Source organism: Pongo pygmaeus, chromosome 9 (genome assembly GCF_028885625.2).
Source record: "Pongo pygmaeus isolate AG05252 chromosome 9, NHGRI_mPonPyg2-v2.0_pri, whole genome shotgun sequence".
NCBI classification, from domain to species: domain Eukaryota; kingdom Metazoa; phylum Chordata; class Mammalia; order Primates; family Hominidae; genus Pongo; species Pongo pygmaeus.
In genome coordinates this window covers 73,944,015-73,963,998 of record NC_072382.2, presented here as the reverse complement: position 1 = coordinate 73,963,998, position 19,984 = coordinate 73,944,015, and the positions used below count along the sequence as shown (strand labels likewise).

Below are 19,984 nucleotides of genomic sequence, written 5' to 3'. Positions count from 1 at the left end.
AAAAATTTTAAAGAGCCATCTAATGGCAAACCCTTAGTAAAATTTAAATATTAGTTTCTCTATATGCTGAGAGATGAAATGGATACAGAATTACCTGTGCCAGAGCCATAGAGCACCCTTCTACTCAGCTTGCTGTAATAAATTGGCCAAAGGTTAAGCCATCAGTATATTTCCTAGTGTCTACTCAACAGTGGCTCTCTTTGTGTTTCTTCACTTGTTAAAGCAATACAGCAAGTGTTATTGAGAGGTAAAACAAAGCAAGCCTAACATCAGACACTGATGGCTTTTTAAAAGTTGGAATCGGATGTTATTGCATGTTTCAAAGAGTATATTGATAGTACATCTTTATGGAAGCCACTGCTCTAGAGTGAACTGAATTGCAAATCAAATCAGCATTATGCATCAGTGATGCTCAGGTAAATATAAATAAATATTATGTTTAGTGGACCAATTTTAGATAGTAGTGCTGTGGGCTTGGAGAATGATTTGAAAAAAATTTTTTTAAAAACTCTTTAAAAAATTGCAAGACATAGGTTTATTTTCCTTAGCAAATTAATTAGGCTGGATTTTGTTTTCTATGTAAGTAAACCTTTTATTCATCAAATGTAGCTTTAAATATAATGTATAGAGGAAACCAGTTAATTTAAGCATAGAATGCTTTCAGAAACATGCAATATTATTTAGGACCTTTACTATAATAGCCCCAGAGTATGTATGTCTGAGCATCCATGCAGATTAGATCTTGAACAGCTGCATGGAGTACACAGAAGTCATGATTCCTGCCTCTGTGAACTAACTTGAATAAAGTCTTTCATCTAAAGATCTCATTGTTTGTCTATTTCATGAATCCCTCATCTCATCTCTGAAGGGCTCATTCAGTTTAATACAGTTTAGCTTTGTGGTTTAGAGCTCTAGAAATTGCTATTGTAATTTATAATGCACAAAGTTAACAAATTAATTTCATAATTAAAAAAAATAAAGTCCACTCTAAAATGATTTCTTTTACAAAGACGTAGTAACTTTGGATTCTAGCTCACACCTAACTAGTTACGAACTGTATGATTTGAAGTAAAGTATTTATGCTTTTAATGTCCAATTTCTCTGTGGTGATAACAAAGCCTAACAGAGTTAAGAGAAATAAACGTGTGAAAGTGCTTAAGTTCATTTGTTTCTGCGTAAATTTAGAGCGCTGTCATTCTGCCTTCTGTCTTAATCCTGCTCATGAACTGAGGCTCATCTCATACTCTATGTTCTGTGTGATGTGTTCTGTAAACACTTTAACAGTGATTAAACTGAAAAAGTCACTATCATGTCATTTAGATGTGATTTGAGAAAATACCAGATGATCTTTTCCACATTTGGGTACTTATATCACATTTTGCCACTTGTTTGGCAGTAACCCATGTGTTGCCTGGCATATTATGTTGTATACTTGTTATTCTTCTCTACAGATAATGAGTTATTTGAATTCTGAGATCTTGACTTAATTGAACCCTCATAAAAATTAATGTGTAGTGCTTTCTAGGTATGGAATAAACTTCTATTATTTTTAAAAATTGCTTTGGCATACCCACACACATTTCTCTTAAAATAGTGAAGATGGTCAAATTTGACTGTAATTTTACCAAGGAATTTATTTTATTAAAGCCACCTGGTCGTAATCTCAGAAATCTGATACAGTTATTTAAAAATTTGAGTACATGAAAATTAGGAACCAGAGAAGTTTTTATTCAAAGACTTCTAACACAGAATGCCAAAAACATACATGGAGATGGGCACTATACATTAGAAACAGAGTAATGTAGGTGGCATTTATCCATGCAATCAGTGGATCTTACCAGTATCAACTAAATTCTAGGTGATCTGCTATAGCCGGGGATATAATGATTAAAAAAAAAAAAAAAAGACAAAGTCTATACCTGATGGAGCTTATAGAGTAAACAGACAAATATTTAAACCAGACAGTAACAGTGTATGACAATATGCATAAATAGACTTATGTGAGAGGGCCAGAGGCACAGATACTTTGCATACAGTGATTAGAAAAGGCCTTTTAGAGAAAGACACAAATAGTAAGACCCAAAGAATGAGAACTTGCCTAGATAGTAGTGTCTGGTTTCTCTATGAAAGCAATCAGGATTCCTTGGAGAACTAGCTTATTGCAAGTCTGGGCCAGGAACTGTAAAACAACAATAACAGCAACAACAACAACAAAGACGCATTCAAAGTCTATTTGGGATCATGATATGGGAGCCAGCTTGGAGGGGCTCTGACAGACCACAGATGTGACAATTTGAGCGTCAGAAGAAAGCAACTTTAATTAATTGGAATGCATCTATTATTTAAAATACATGAGTTCATAGTGTTACTTTAAAAATTCATTGTTCATCTTTGGACCCAAATATTGGACATTCAAATATTTATCCTGTCTTTCCTCCAAGAACTGTATCTCAATATAACCAAATAGTTCATGAGGGATAATTCTTTATAGAATTATAGCTAATAAATATAGAAAGAATAAGCTATTATACTTTAATGAAATGAAAATAAGTACCTAGGCAATGACGCTTTTCACATTTTCCTATATATATTTGTGATTGTTTACGATAGGAAATTTAAGTATCAGATTAAAAGGGAGGGGTAAGAATTTAGCAAGTAGGAATAGGAGTGGTTAGAAGATATTTTCATGCAATGGGAGCAGTATGAACAAGGTGCAGAGGTGAAAAACTACCATACATATTTAGGGAAGGCTTAGTATTTGGAGCTCCCAAAGTACAAGATATGTTAAGTGGAACTATTACGGATATGTAGTTGTATACAAGTTCTCAGAATACACAATACTTAGAAATAGTGAAACCAAATTGTTGCCAAGTTCGGGAGGAACTTGAGATTCAAGCTAATTTGACAGCAGACCTTAATAACACTACACCATGTAGAGTGTAGTGTTGATTTTACTTGAGTAATTTTTGCCTAAAGCAGGTAGTTGATTAATAGATGTGATTGTTCTTCGTTTCAGCATTGTGTTCTTTTTAGTTACGTGTATAGAAATAAGTATCTCAATGTTAATGATTTCTATAACCATTACATTAGGCCCTGTTATAGTGTTAGGGGACCACATATATTCCTATCCAAAAGTAATACATTGGCCGGGTTTGGTGACTCATACTTGTAATCCCGGCACTTTGGGAGAACAAGGGAGGTGGCTTGCTTGAGCCCAGGAGTTGAGCCATGGGCAACATGGCGAAACACTGTGTCTACTAAAAGTACAAAAAATTAGCTGGGCTCAGTGGCACGTGCCTGTAGTCCCAGCTACTTGGGAGGCTGAGATGGGAGGATTGTTTGAGCCCAGGAAGTTGAAGCTGCATTGAGCCATGATCGCACCACTGTACTCCAGCCTGGGCATTGGAATGAGGCCTTGTCTCAAACAAACAAACGAACGAACGAAAACAAGCACAAAACCAAACATAATACATTGTATAATTGGAATGAGCAGTTTAAAATCAATTCTTAACAAAATGGTCTTCTCAATTCAAATCCCTGTACCTCTCCCGGACACCTATTATAGATAAACATTCTGTTTTATCCAGATTTGTGTTGTGTAGATAATAGTAAGTGGGCAAATTTCTTTGTAAAACAGTTTATTTTGTTGTTTGAAGTGACTTGTGCCACGGTATCATTTAAAAAGAAAAGACCCTTAAAATCTGTCTGAGAATTTATAATATGGAACAGCACCAAAATTTGTTCATTAATTTTACATGCCAGTATATATCTGTCTACTTCAAATTGAATTTGTTTTTCTCTTTCCTGGTATATGAGAGTTTGGCTGCCGAGATTTAGAAAGCTGTGTGATCAGAGTTCTATGGAGATGGACAGCTGTGTTCCCTGTGACATGCCAGAGGTGGTTTGTTTTTATGGCTAGTCAAATAGTTAAAAGTGAAAGGCATATCAATGAAGTTTCAACTTTCTTATCCTTATACTCACCCTTTTCCTAAAAATGGAGACAAGAGAGGCCTGGACAATAATGAAAAAAGGTTGTGTTCTACCATTTATCATTGTTTTTTGGTTGGTTGGTTGGTTGGTTGGTTGGTTGGTTAATTGGGTTTTTTTTTTTTGAGACAGAGCTTCACTCTGTCACCCAGGCTGGAGTGCTGAGGCCCAGTCTCGGCTCACTGCAGCCTCTGCCTCCTGGATTCAAGTGATTCTCCTGCCTCAGCCTCCCAAGTAGCTGGGACTACAGGCGCATGCTACCACACCTGGCTAATTTTTGTATTTTTGGTAGAGATAGATTTTCACCATGTTGGCCAAGCTGGTCTCAAACTCCTGACCTCAAGTGATCTGTCTGCCTTGGCCTCCCAAAGGGCCGGGATTTATAGGTGTAAGCCACCATGTGCAGCCTATCATTGTTTTTTTTTCACTTCTGAATTAAATTTACATTGGGAAAAATGAGATTTTCTAAGTCATGTATTTTAAGGAAAAGAGCTTCCTTTATGGCATAATACTTATTTTAGAAAAAATATGTATTTTTTAACAGGGTATCCAGAAGTTGGCTAGTCAATACCTGAAGAGAGATTGGCCTGGAGTAAAAGCTGATGATCGGAATGATTACAGGTAACTTAGTGGTTTTTGCCTATTTTCTTTAGAAATGGTTTTACTTAAAGCTATGTCACATACAGATAATGTAACACTCCAGTTTTTAAAAGAATTACTTCTTTCCTCTGCCATGTTTTTGGATATAATTTCAAAATTATCAAAATTTTAATGTTTTATAACATTAAATAATCTAAAATAGATTGTAATCTATATAAAATAGATCATTTTCATGTCTTGTATAAGCCAAGATTATATTTTATATAATTAATTATACCCCCAATTGAAACTTAAAGAAGGCGGGTGACAATGGAACACAAATTGCTGAGTGACCTATGATGAAACACATTATTGTGACGGTGATGAAACAAGATTGTATATGTTCTGCCATCTTCATTGATACTTCTGAAATAAATTCTAAATATGGAAAGATGGGGTTTTTGTGAGACTGGGGGGGAAAACTTTCTAATGTGTTGTAAGGAAAAGACCTTCTTTTTAGCATAATACTTATTTTAGAAAAATATATGTGTGTTTGTATTTTTTAATATAAACAAAAGATTTAGACATGGCTAGTTAATATCTCACATACGAATTGTAATGAAGGTAGATGAGAATGGAATATAGATTGTGTCCTCAGTGACCTACTGATATCTTAAAAGTATATGTTTGTTTAGAATTTGGTTTCTTTTGGCCAGGCGCAGTGGCTCACGCCTGTAATCTCAGCACTTTGGGAGGCCAAGGCAGGTGGATCACCTGAGATCAGGAGTTCAAGACCAGCCTGGCCAACATGGTGAAACCCTGACTCTACTAAAAATAAAAAAATTAGCCAGACGTGGTGGTGGGCACCTGTAATCCCAGCTACTTGGGAGGCTGAGGCAGGAGGATTGCTTGAACCTGGGAGGCAGAGGTTGCATTGAGCCGAGATCATGCCACTGCACTCCAGCCTGGGCGACAGAGTGAGACTCTGGCTCAAAAAAAAAAAAAAAAAAAAAAATTGATTTCTTTTTTGAGGTCAATTTGGAAGTATTTATTGTCTTTTATGCTCAGGAGTTGTCCTTTGTGTTGAAGGACCCAGAAGTCAGTGACCTCAGAGCTTGCAGTCTGGTTAGGATTATGATCAAATACCCTTCAAACAATAGCAGAGAATCCAAGGTAATTAAGAACTTAGTGTTGCAGTGCATGGTTTAGAGTCTGAATACGAAATCAAGCTGTTGAATTGTCATTGATGATTGACATCAGATAATTTCTTAAGAATGTGGCAATGAAGCTAGAAAACTGAAGGACATATGATAAGAAACCCTAATAATTCTTCACAGTGGCCTACTGATATCATGGAAGGTGTCTTGAGAGCTATAAATAATAGAACAGTATGATTGCAATAGAGCATATTACAGCAAAACAGGAAATAAAAATATTTAATAGATTTTCTTCATGCCTGTAATCCTAGCACTTTGGGAGGCCGAGGTGGAAGGATCACTTGAGGCAAGTACTTCGAGACTAGCCTGGGCAGTATAGTGAGACTCCATCTCTACAAAAAATACAAACATTAGCTGGGTGTGGTGGTACGTGCCTGTAGTCCCAGCTACTCAGGAGGCTAAGGCAGGAGGATTGCTTGAGCCCAGGAGTTCAAGGCTGCAGTGAGCTATGAATGCACCACTCCCCTCCAGCCTGGGTGACAGAGTGAGACTCTGTCTCCCAAAAAAAAACAAAAAGACAAAGAAACCACATAGATTTTCTTAAGGATTTTCTGTATCTGCAAAATTCAGCTAAGGAGGAAGAGAGGAGAGATGAAATTCTAGGCAAGAGAGGCAAGTAGAACAAAACCTTGAGGTGACAGCGAGCATGGGATGTTCAGTGTTGCTGGTATAAGGAAATCAGCCTAAGAAGATTGCTTGCAGTAAAGAAGCATCCAACTTATAGATAGTTAGGCTGGGCATGGTGGCTCATGCCTGCAATCCCAGTGCTTTGGGAGGCTGAGATGGGAGGATTGCTTGAGGCCAGGAGTTATATTCCAAGTTTATTTAAAATTCAGGATTCAGGTTACCAAAGAAATAAGGATTAAAAAGCTATGCTCCTAGGCTAGCTTATAAACCCTAATTTAAAAAAGTATTGCAAGCCAAGATATACCAAATATTTACTATGTGGCGGACACTGTGCTAAGAACTCATCTCCCATGATTATCAGAACAGCTCTGTGAGGTAGATATAATAATTCTCATTTTATACTATAGGAAACCAGGTCTCAGGTTATGTCTTACTCAAGGTCAGATAGCTATTTAAACACACATTCATTCTTTCTTTCTTATTCATAGGATGCATATGAAATACCTGCTACATGTCAGCAGTTAAAGTAGACCTTAGGATTAGAGAGGCTAGAAGATATGCTGTCTGTCCTTTGTAAGCATACAGGAGGTAGCCACTATAAACAGTTGCAGAATTGGGTAGTAGGAGAGGGCCATTGGAGCCATAGAAGAAAACCTAGGCTTGTAGAGCCAGGTCTTAAAGAATGTGCAGGAGTTTTCCAGGCAGACAGTTTGGTAAAAGGAATTCTAAGTGAAAATAACCCCTTCAAGGCATGGAGCATGAGAAAAAGTGACAGTTAACAGTTCAGTAGGGTTGCTGTGAAGTATGTGGGTTAGAGGTTAACTGGAGTGGTGGAGATTAAGGATACATCATAGGTAGGCATCATAAAAGGACTTTACATATCACAGTATAGAGTTTGCTTTTTTATTCAGAACGTAATGGAGGTGTTGAAATGTTTCCATGAGAGGAATCACATTATCATCTTTACCTTAATGATAGTATAAAGGTGGATTCAAGGGTTGTGAGGAAGACTTCAGAAAGGATAGAATGGGAGGAATTTAATTCCTCATCATCTCATATTTGAACCAAGGAAATTGTAGCAGAAATCAAGTTGTAGGGAAGATTTCAGAGATATTTAGAAGACTTAAGCCAGAGGACTTGCAAATGATTTGGCCGAGTTTTGTTTTTTGTGTTTGTCAAATTTGTTCTGAGACAAATTACATATATAAACAGTTTTCTTCATATTTAAAATAGCTCTTGCAACATAGAAAGCACTTGATAAATATTTACTGACTGAATGAATGAAGCAGGGGGAGAGAGATGAAGAAGTATACAATGACTCCCAGGTGTTTTCATTTAGGCAACTGAGAGGATGGTGGTGCTATTGTGAAAAAGACAATAGAAAGATCAGGATTGAGGCTGAGAACAACTGCCAATGTTTTTGTTTATTTGGAGCTTATTTTAGTTTTAGTCATTTAAAGTTTTCCATTTAACTTTTTCGTATTTATATTTGCATTGGTAGTTTCAAATTCTTATCCAAGTAATACATGTTTTTTATCAAGTAGGTAAACAGTACAGGAGTATAATGAATATCATTTCCCAAGCATCTTCCACTCACATTTCTGCTCCCCTAGGGTAATTGCTATTACAAGTGTTTGGTCTTTTCTTTCACATTTTTTTCTGTGTGATTCACACATGGACATACATAGTTTCGTTGTTTCTAACAGAACTGCAATTATTATATAAATGCAGTCTGTAACACCCTTGCTCCCCGCACACACACTTAAAGAGTCTATTTTAGAAATCCCTTCATGTCAGTATGTTCTGGTCCCTCATTCTTTTTAATGCCTGCTTTAGTGCCATAGTATTGATGAACTATACTTTTGTTATCCACATCCCTATTTGTAGTTATTTAGTTTATTAGTATTTCAAATAATGCTGCAGTGAATAAGTTCTGTATGAACGTGAGTATATTTTTGTACACTGAAAGTGTATCTGTAGGGTAAATTCTTAGAGGGAGAAATGCTGGATCAAAGGGTTTATATATTTAAAATGTTGATATTGGAGGGAGGGGCTTCAAGGTGGCTGACTAGGGGCACTTCATACCTCCTCCACTAAGGAGAACCAAACTAGTGAGTGAATAATCATATGTTGACTAGATCATCCAAGAGAGAACACTGGAATTCAACAGAAAAGTGACAGGAAATACCTAAAGTTAAAAAGGAAAGGGAAACAAGGTAGCCTGTTCAGGTGGGATTAGTCAGGAGCCAAGAGAGACCCCCACTGGTCCACATTCCCACTGTAGACTTCTGTAGTGCTGGCCATGGAAGAGCCCTTCAACCTTCCTGGACCTTGAAACTAAGATAGGGAGCTGCCAGGAGATTGTGTGATGGCACTACACCAAGAAGGGAGCTCATGCTGGGTCCCACACACACTGAGAACTAAGCAACTGCAGCAAGGTACTATTTTAGAGCCCTACCCCCAACAGACTGTGCACTGTCCTGGGGGTCCAGCAGCACTAGGGCTAAACCACAAGAGAAGTGTGAGCTTCTGCCCTTGGGGCCAAGGTGTGGGTTAACACTGTTAGGTTAGCAGTGTAAGTGCTGCTGGGGAGCGAGTGATGCTGGGGCAAGTATTCCCCATCTGCTAGCCTAGGTGGTGCACATGTTCCCCACCTGCTAGCCTAGACTTCCAGCTCAGAAGGTAGCCCTCCCTTCTCCAGTGGCAGGGCAGCAGTGCAGCCACTACTGCCCCCCACCTGAGCATTCTGCCAGTGGCCTAGGGATCAGCCTGCCCCTGCCTACTATGGCTGGCACCTGCACATATTGTTGAGAGCCTGAGGGCAAGCCACCCCAGCCTGGCTTCATATCCCTACTCCATGCCAGAGCACACAGGCTAGGGTCCAGGAGATTGCCCAGCGCATTCTACCACCATTGGCACCTGAATACTCCTCTAGGGGGCCTGAGGTTGGTTCTACCCACCCCTGCCACTATCACAGCTGACACCTACCTGCACATGCCACCTGCAGGCTTGGAGACTGAGCCGCCCACCCCATCACAGCCACCACCAATACCAGCATACACTGCTCAAGACCCAGAAGATTATCCCACCACTGCCACTGCTGTTTTATGCCAGCTGCCCAGAAGCCCAAGAATCCGCCCACCCACCCAGCTCACTGCTGCCACTACCAGCATCTGAGTAAGCCACCTGAAGGACAAGAATTGGCCCACCTGGACTACTGGTGCCAACTCACCACTGCCTCTACTGGGGCTCAAAGACTGGCCTACCTGGTGTCCCAATCCTCAGCAAAACTTTACCACAGGCCCCACTAATAACTGCACCTGAAACCACTGAAGAAATTATGAACACCACTGGCACTGTTTATAGCCAAAGAAATCGTACAGATACCATACCACTGCAAGCACCCAGAATCAAAGCCAAAGGGCCCTACCCAAACAACACCATAGATCTATCTACAGGAAAACATTCCCTACAGAAGCAAATTCAAAAAATTGGAAGAAGTGACTATTACATCAGATGTGCAGTTATCAATGTAGGAAACATGAAAAAGCAAGGAAACATAACTCCAAAGGAATAACATAATTCTCTAGTAACAGATCCCAATAAAAAACAAATTTACAAAATCCTAGAAAAAGAATTCAAAATTTTGATATTAAAGAAGCTCAATGAGATACAAGAAAATTCTGAAAAACAGTACAGAGAAATCAGAAAAACAATTCAGGATATGAATGAGAAATTTACCAAAGAGATGATATAAAAAAGAACCAAACAGAAATTCTGTAATGGAAGAATTCATTGAATGAAATACAAAATACATTTGAAAGCTTCAACAATAGAGACTAGATCTGCAAAAGAGAAGATCTTAAAACTTGAAGACAGGTCCTATGAAATAACCCAAGCAGACAAAAAGAAGAAAAATAAGAAAGAATTAACAAAGCCGTTGTGATATATGAGACAACATAAAGTGACCAAATACGCACATTATTGGTTTCCCAGATGGCAAAGAGGGAAGGGAAGGGTTAGAAAATCTATTTGATGAAATAATAGACAAAAACTTCCCAAGTCCAACAAGAGATTTAGACATCCAGATACTGGAGGCTCTGAGACCCCCCAAGCAGATGAAATGCAAAAAGGCATTCTCCATGGTACATTATAGTCAGACTATCTAACATCAAAGACAAAGAGAGAATTCAAAAAACAGCAAGAAAAAAGCATGCAGTCATCTGTCAAAGAACTGCTATGAGACTAATAGCAGATTTCTCAGCAGAAACCTTTACAGGCCAAGAGAGAATGGTATGATATATTCAAAGTACTGAAAGAAAAAAAAACTACCAACCAAACCAAGGATACTGTATTCAGCAAAATTATTCTTCATAAATGAAGGAGAAGTAAATTCTTTCGCAGACAAGCAAAAGGTTAGGGAATTCATCACTACTAGACTGGCCCTAAAATATTAATATTGGAAGTTGTTCCCCATAAACTGTATAAATATATTTAATTTTTTCTAGTATGACTTTGTTTTTTGAGACAGTTTTCACTCCATCACCCAGGCTGGAGTGTGGTGGCACGATCTTGGCTCACTGCAACCTCCACCTCCCAGGTTCAAGTGATTCTCATGCCTCAGCCTCCCGAGCAACTGGGATTACAGGTGTATGCCACCACACCTGGCTAATTTTTGTATTTTTAGTAGAGATGGAGTTTCGCCATGTTGGCCAGGCTGGTCTCGAACTCTTGACCTCAAGTGATCAGCCCACCTCAGCCTCCCAAACTGCTGGGATTACAGGCGTGAGCCACCACACCCAGCCTGTAGTATGATTTTAAATTGTCCCTTTGTTTTTATTTTTTACCAACAGTGCATGTAATCAGTCTTTTAAATTGTTTGCCTATGTGATGATACATGCAGCATTTAATGTCATTAAACAACCTCAATTTGCATTAGACTTTCGTAACACTACTTTCTCTTGGACCTTTTTTTTTTTAAATTTGAGAACAGGTTTTCATTCCTTTCTATGTAAATGCTTCTCAAAAGTCCCTCAGCTCTCTAATGACTCTTGTAAGTAAGCTTATTTATATTCTTGTCTTTAAATCTTGACTATGAACTGGTAATAAGAATATATTTTTATTAACTTTTCAACTTGGGAAACAAAAGCTGCCTCTAATTTTACCTTCTTTGTAGATCTCTTCATATCTGGAATGTTAAGTAGCTGCTTGTTTGCGTGTGATTTCTCTCTTTCACAATTCCATCTGCTGTAATGACACAAACTATATCTTTATATCTTTGTAAAACAGGCCTACTGTCACTCCCCTGCTTGAAAATCTTCTGTTGTTTTTCCTTGCCAATGGGATAAATTTAAATTTATTTTCATGATATTCAAAACCATGAAGAAACCTGGCACCAAATTATCTCTCTGCTTACCTCTGGCCATTTCTCCTTTCATCCTTGGTTTTCCAACCCTTGGGCACCTCAGTTGCAGTTGTGTTTCAGTTCTTATCAACACCTCCACTGGACTGAAAGCAGTCTTTCCCTGTCTTTATTTCTGTTACCCAGGCTTAGGATATTCTCCCTTTCTACTACCAATAACAACCGTGTATGAACATTTATTAAAACACCATTCTTCTTGTTATTAGTTACTATATAAATTATTCTTAGGTTATGAACTTAATCACATTTTCTTTTCTTTGTTTTGAGACAGTCTTGATCTGTCGCCCAGGCTGGAGTGCAGTGGTGCAGTCTTGGCCCACTGCAACGTCTGCCTCCTGGGTTCAAGCAATTCTTGTGCCTCAGCCTCCTGAGTAGCTGGGATTACAGGTGTGCACCACCATGCCCTGCTAATTTTTGTATTTTTAGTAGAGATGGGGTTTTACTATGTTGGCCAGGCTGGTCGCAAACTCCTGGCCTCAAGTGATCTGCCTGCCTCAGCCTCTCAAAGTGCTACAGGCGTGAGGCACTGCAGCCAGCCCTTAATCTCATTTTCCTGAGTTGTCTTGAGATATGATGCCAGTAGAAAGGTGTATTTCTAAGCCTAGGAAAGACCTATGGCTTTGTTTGTTATATCTTAAACACTTTTTACTTTGAGATAGTTGTAGCTACACATACAGTCGTCAGAAATAATAAATTCAGAGTGCTCTTACATTCCCCACCCAGTTCTCCCAGTGGTAATATCTTGCATAACTGTAGTACAATATCACAACCAAGAAATTGATACTGATACAGTCATCCAACTTAATTCAGAATTCGTTAGTTTTATACACATTCATTTATGTGTATATAAGTGTGCATATTGAGTTCTGTGCCGTTTTACCACATTTGTAGCTTTGTGTGACCTCTTCCACACTTAAGATCTTGTTAAGAATTTAACAGTTAAGAATTTCTTGATTTCTTTCTTTTCTTTTCCTTTCCTTTTTCCCCCCTTTTTTCTTTCTTCTTTCCTTTCTTTCAAAACAGGGTCTCACTTTTGCACCCAAGCTGGAGTGAAGTGGCTCACTGTAGCCTCAAACTCTTGGATCCAAGTGATCCTTCCACATCACCTCCTGCATAGCCACCACTACCACCATGCTTGGCTAATTTTAAATTTTTTTTTGTGGAGATGAGGTTTTGTTATATTGCCCAGGCTGATCTCAAACTCCTGGCCTCAAGCAATCCTTCTGCCTCAGCCTCCCAAAATGCTGAGATTACATGCGTGAGCCACTGTGCCCAGCCTTGATTTATTTCTTAATGAGAAATTTCTTCTGGTAAAGTTTTCTAGGTTTTCCTAGATATCTTATATGATATTCATATAAGAAATAGTTCACAGCATGAACTTAGATAGTATGTGGATAAATGGTTTTGTATTTTACTAGTTATAACCTAATTATTATGGCAAGTATTTTTCAGTTAGAATAGTGATATAAAGTCGTAAGATACATATATTTTAGTTTAAAAGGTTAGTCATTTTTAAAAAATGATAAATAATGGTACAGAAGATAGGAGACAAAAATAGTAGATGATGTATACAAAGGACTTAGGATACATAAGTCTTGGTATAAACTATATCAGAATGAAGAGGCCCTTTTTAATGTTCAGCATTGTTACTGAGACTAAGAACAATCTTATGTCAGCAAAAGACAGAGGTTTGGGAGCCAGACACATTTGGTTTCAAATCTAGGCTCCATCATTCCTTCCTCTCCTCCCCCAGTAAATATGTATTGAGTGCCTGCTATGCCATACCCTGTGCCGAACATACAACAGTGAATGAAACAAAGCTTCTGCTGCATGGAGCCTACATTCTAATGAGGGAAGACAAACAGTAAACAAGTGAATAATTAAACATATATGCCAATTGGCGGTAAGAACAGTAAGCATAGTAGGGAGAATACAGAGGGCCAAGAAGTGATTGCGCAGCAATTGCTGTAATGTGCAGGGCACAGGTGTTGGGGGACTAGGCAGAAGCAGAGAGGGCAGGTAGGAGACTTGCAGTAATCTAGGCATAAGGTGAGGGTGGCTCAAAGCAGGGTAGTCACAGTGGAGGAGACTGGCAGTAATTAAATTCCATGGTATTTTTTAAGTCTAGCAAACAGGATTTCTTGATGGAGCAGATATGATAGACAAATGAGGAATCAGTGATGATTCCAGGGCTTTGGGTTTGAACCAACTACTAGAAGGTTTGAGTTGCTGTCAATGAGATGGAATAGATAGATTGCCAGAACAGATTTTAGGGAAATCAAGAATTTAGTTTTGTACATGTTAAGTGTAAGGTGCCTACTAAATATCCAAGTTGGATATGTTGAAGAGGCAGTTAGGGTTTAGGGAAGGTATCTGGACAGGAATTAAAAATTCAGGAATTGGGCTGAGAGTAGTGGTTCATGTATGTAATCCCAGAACTTTAGGAGGCTAAGGCAGGAGGATGGCTTAAAGCCAGGAGTTCAAGATGCAGATTAAGCATCAAAGTGAGATACCATTTCTATTAAAAAAAAAATAATAACCAGATGCAGTGGCTCATTCCTGTAGGCCCAGTTACTTGGGAGGCTGAGGCAGGAGGACCACTTGAGCCCAGGAGTTCGAGGCTGTAGTAAGCTGTGATCATGCCATGCACTCCAGCCTGAGCAACAGAACAAGATCCTGCCTCTTTAAAAAAAAAAAAAAAAAGTTTAGGAATAGTCAGGATTTTGATACTCTTTAAAGCCATGAGACCGGATGGCTTTAAAACCATCTGTAGAGTGAGGTCATCTAAAGAGTGAATGTAGGCCTGGTGCAGTGGCTCACACCTGAAATTCTAGCACTTTGGAAGGCTGAGGTAGGAGGATTGCTTGAGCCGAGGCATTTGAGGCTACAGTCAGCTATGACTGTGCCACTGCACTACCACCTGAGTGACAGAGCAAGACCTTATCTCTAAAAAGAAATAATAAAAATAAAATAAAAATTTAAAAACAATTTTCAACAGAGTGAATGTAGTTAGAGAAGAGAAGAAGCCTGGGGTCTGACTTGAGGGCACTCCAGTATTTATGAGACAGTGAGATGAAGAGGAACCGGCAAAGGAGACTAAAGAATGGCTGGTGAGGTGGGAGTAGACCAAGGGAGAGTGATGTCCTGGAAGCCAAGTGAAGGAAACATTTCAAGAAGGATAAACTAGATCAGTGTTGCTGATAGGTCGAGTAATAGAATCAAGACTTGAACTATTTGGACTAGCCATAGGAAGATCTTTGATGACTTTGGCAAGCAATTTCAGAAGAGTAGTAGACACTAAAGTCTGATTTGGATAGAATTGAGAGACCCAGACGAGAGAAAGTAGAAGCAGTAATTTTAGACAATTCTTTCAAGGAGTTTTTCTATAAAAGAGAGTAGACATTAGGGTAGCAGCTGGTGAGAAATGGAGGTTTGATGGAGATTTTTCAAATGGAGATATTATAGCATGTTTGCTCACAAGAATGCTCCAGTAGAGAGGGAAAAACTGCCATTGTAGATTTTCGAATTGATATTCTTGAGTGAGAGGTTGTGTAACATAGTGTAAATGTGAGGAGTTGGCCTTCAGAGCACAGGTAGTTCGTGCAAGTAATAGGAGGATTGGCATAATGTATGGGTGCAGAGACAAGGAGTTTGGCAGATGTGGTGGGAACACGTGGACATTGCCTTCTGATAGTGCCACTGTTGGCTGAAAGTGTGGTCGTATTAGAGGTGTGAGAAGAGAGAAGTTGGGAAATAATTGTGTAGAAGGGTGGGTAAAGAATGGATTAAGGAAATATAGTACCCTTGCTGGGTAGCACTAAGGGGTTACTAGCATTTATTTGACATCAATTTAAAATGCGACCAGGCAACGTAATTATCTTTTTCTCCAGCCACATTCTGCCATATACTTTGATATGATGTAAACAGTTTTAGATTTAACCAAGGTAGGAGCTTGTAGGTTATAAAGGTGGAAAGAGAAAGAGGCAAGGGTAATAAGGGTATACATAAGGGAGTGATTATAGGGATAGACCATGAAACCTAAGCTGGGTAACGAACTGAAAAGGGAGATTATGAGAGGGGCAAGAGACAATGGAAAGGCGGTAGGACCAAATGGATTGTGGGTTCTTATAGGATTGAGTAACTGTTAGAGTCAGAATTCTAAAGGGTTTGAGTAGAATCAGGAGGTGTTAGTCAGAAATCAAAAGATTGAACTTGGGGTGAGAGCAAAGCAGTAGTTATTAGTAATGGCAGAGTCTAGGTTATGACCATGGAGGTGCTATTTCCTGGTGAGTAGCCTTAGAAAAATTTCACAACCTCTCTGAGCCTCAATTTTCTCCTCTGTAAAATGGGAATAATACCTATCTTACAGAGTTATTATGAGGATTAAATGATATGATAAATGTAAAATACATAACGTAGTACTTACCAAGTGATATGTAGAATGGCAAAGTACCGTATATGCTTGATACTTTTTTTTTTTTTTTGGAGATGGAGTCTTACTCTGTTGCCCAGGCTGGAGTGCAGTGGCACTATCTCGGCTCACTGCAACCTCCACCTTCCAGTTCAAGCTAGTCTCCTGCCTCAGTCTCCTGAGTAGCTGGTGGGGTTACAGGCGCCAGCCACAACACCTGGCTAATTTTTGTATTTTCGGTAGAGACGGGATTTCACCATGTTGGCCAGGCTGGTCACGAACTCCTGACCTCAGAGAGTCCGCCCACCTTGGCCTCCCAGAGTGCTGGGATTACAGGCTTGAGCCACCACGCTGGCTGATATTTTTCTTATCCTTCACAATTGCTTCATATGAAACCTGGTGAAATAAAAATTTTTTAAAAATCACTCTATGACCTATGATTATTTTTCCTTAATTGTAATGAAAAACACCACTACCATTGGGAGTACCACTATTATTGTTAACAAGAAGTGCTTCTATTTCTGTTACAATTCTGCTACTGTTAGTATGTATTCATTTAAAAGAATCTGTGTATCATGAATTTTCATATCATTTGCATTTAATTTTTAAAATAACCCTGTGAGGTAAGTGGTGCAGGTATTTTTGTTACTTCTCCATTTGCCAGTTGAGGAAATGAAAGTATAGTGAAGTGTGCTACTTATGATTATTTTGTTAAAACTAGAACTTGAAGTTAGGTCTTCTGACTGGTGACCGAATTCTGTGCTTTTCATAGTATATCAGTGTTCAGGATATGTTTCCCTGCTATAAATCTGCTAAACTCTAAAGGTCTCTTTTTAAACTATCTTTTTAATGAAAGGGTTTGTCTTTTTATTGTATAGTCTTCATAGTTAATACATTCATCCATTCATTTATTTACTCCTTCAACACATATTATTGTAACCATTCTTTATTTGCTAGGTCCTTGCAATAGCAAGACATACACCCCTGCCTTCATGGAGCTTTTACTATAGTGAGAGGGACAGATGTTAATAAACAATTACATTAAAATATTTATAATTAAAAGAAAAGTGCTGGAACCATGAACAGCTAACAAAGAATAACTTGATTGAGTTTGGGGGTTGGCTTGATGGTGATGGTGAAAGACTTCCCAAAGGAAATTACATTTAACTGAGACTGTAAGGGCGAACAGCTATTAACTAGGAGAAGGGATAAAGAGAAGAGGGTGTTACACTGAGAGAAGAACATGGATGAAGGGTCTCTCCCTTCCTCTCTTTTTTCCTATCACAATTCATAATGGTTCTTTTTCATTTTTTTTATTATTTTAAAATGTATTTTAAGTATAAATTAATAGTTACAAATCATAGTACTGAATTTTTCTCTCAGTGCATTCTTCAAGAAAATCAGTTGTTGGGACTGCTTAGGAGGGAGAGCCTGTGGTGAGTTTACATTGCAAGTTCCATTGGTTGTCATGCAGTGAGGCCATGGAGGGCGTTCACTTTGCTGTTCTTAACTTCATCAGTGCTTTTATGCTGACAGTTTTTGCTGGTGCAACACATTGAATCTTTCCAAAGGGATAGTGATACACCTCTGCCTAAATAATGACTATTTCCATCTAAACTGATTCATCTGGTATATTACATGAACTAATTTGTAAGACTCCATGGTTGAAAACCATAGTTTATCAAGTTTTTTTCTTTACTTCTAAGTAAGATAGGGACCTAGGCAATTTTTCTTTTTCTTGCTTCTACACTGTCATCTGTTGACCACAGTGAGCATTCTGTATAGCATTTAGTCCCACATGTTGCTGTGGTTGAAAATCGATATGGATTTCCCACAAAAGGGAAATCTCAGGAGATGAATATTATAATCTATCAGAATTTCACTTTAAGGACTCGTTTTAAAAAATAAAGCACTACCATTGTTATAAATTATCGATTGTGTTTATAAATAGTGTGGGAGCATGCTAGAATTGACTAAGGCATTTAGCAAGTAGGAAAGAAGGTTGAAGAGGAAATTGGCTAGAAAAAGCAAAGGATGAATAATTCTTTGACTTGACTGAGATTGCTGAGCACATTTATCAAGCAAAGGTGATGGGACTTGGTTGGAATGAATCCAAAGCGCAGTGTGATGCTAAGCATTGTTATAACAGGGCGACAGATATAGAGCAACACTATTATAGATTTCTTTTGTCAGACAAAATAGACTTTGCAAGCACATCAACAGTTGTTCATGATATATTTTTCCAGCCGCGTCAGTTGATGTAAGAGTAAAATGATGTCATTGAAAGACAGTGTACTATATATATAGGTACCCAGTCTTCGTCTTGTATCTCAGTAGTGCCACCTTCTTCTTATATGACCTAAAGTGATACTCTAAAATCTCTCTGGGCCTCAGTTACCTTATTAGTAAAATTAGGAAAATACCTTAATGAAGTAATAAAACTTGATATTCATAATTATGGCCTTGTGACAGCAAAAGACTTGGAGAGTCTGAAATACTCACTAATTTTTATAGTGTTAGCTTTGTAATTCTTGTAGCACTTTACTCCATTATTAAGAATAACTAATGAATCAAAACTCCCTATTGCTGAGCTATAAGAAGAATAGAGTATATGCCATGTTGCTTGTTATGTGTGATGACATATTGCCTATAAGCCATTATAAATACATTAAAGAAGACATTCATTTATTCTGTCAGTGCTTCCCTGTGAGCAAAAGGTTAGCCAACTTTTTCTTCCTGTTCCCTGCTTAATGCTTTTCTATCCCTCTTTGAATTTAGGAGCATGTATCCCGTTTGGAAATCTTTTCTCGAGGGAACAATGCAGGTAGCCCAGTCTCGGATGAATATATGTGAAAACTATAAAAACTTCATTTCTGAGCCTGCAAGGACAGTGAGAAGCTTAAAAGAACAGCAACTAAAAAGGGTATTGTTTTTATTTCTGTTCTTATATGCATTTTAATATCTCAGTGCTACATTTATAATCTGCAAGATTATGCTAAATTTTATTTAAAACTGTATGGTCCCATATGTTTCTGGTTGACATTTTACTAGGATTTTCTGATTTCAACATGTTCTCATTAAGTACTATGTTTTATTAACTGCTAAAAATGAATGTAATTCAAATCCATGGACGTTCAAAAAGCTCAGTAAATACTTTTTAGAAATACCACTTTTCGGCATAATTCAAGTACATAGATCTACTTAGTTTCACAATATCGATATAGTTTGATGTATATTAGAATAGTTACAAGGTTATTAATCCCACTAGTTCTTGAAAAAAGTTTACATTAATTTGTGTTACTTTCAACTTGACCCATTTTGTATAATAATTTAAAGGAAATTGACATATTTTGACTAAACATAAAAAACTTACTTTAAAAAACCCGATGGACTCTAAACTTTAATTATATGGGTTACACATGAGTAAATGTTTTCAAATGGACATATTTTATTACACAGAAATAAAAAATTCATAGGAAAATGGCATTGCTTAATGTGACTTTTTAGAAAAGTTGGCTGTTGAAAATAGGTGATTGAATTGCATTCTTTTGGAAATAGAGTTACAAAAATTGAGATTATCATTATACCTAATAAGTAATTAAAATTTTCTTGTGGAAGAAATACTTTCTTCTAATACTTTAGAAAGTATTAAAGTAAAAGAAAGAAAATATTAAAAGAGAAGAAAGAAAATATTAAAGTAATTATTTAGGGAAGTAATATTTTAGAAGCCATCCAGTGTTT

General features: G+C 37.9%; 1 protein-coding gene across 6 annotated transcripts in view; it reads left to right on the top strand.

Moving 5' to 3' along the window:
- The window catches only part of FCHSD2 (FCH and double SH3 domains 2), a 314,626-nt gene that overhangs the window by 133,229 nt on the left and 161,413 nt on the right, over window positions 1-19,984 (top strand). For 4 of the 6 annotated variants that reach the window (XM_054440857.2, XM_054440858.2, XM_063672056.1 and 1 more), the window contains 2 exons: window positions 4,532-4,608; window positions 19,022-19,166. In XM_054440857.2, the coding sequence (XP_054296832.1) occupies window positions 4,532-4,608; window positions 19,022-19,166 (222 nt within the window). Of the gene's footprint in view, window positions 1-3,816; window positions 3,899-4,531; window positions 4,609-19,021; window positions 19,167-19,984 lie in introns of all 6 variants that reach the window. The other 2 variants (XM_063672055.1, XM_063672054.1) reach the window with 1 other exon arrangement.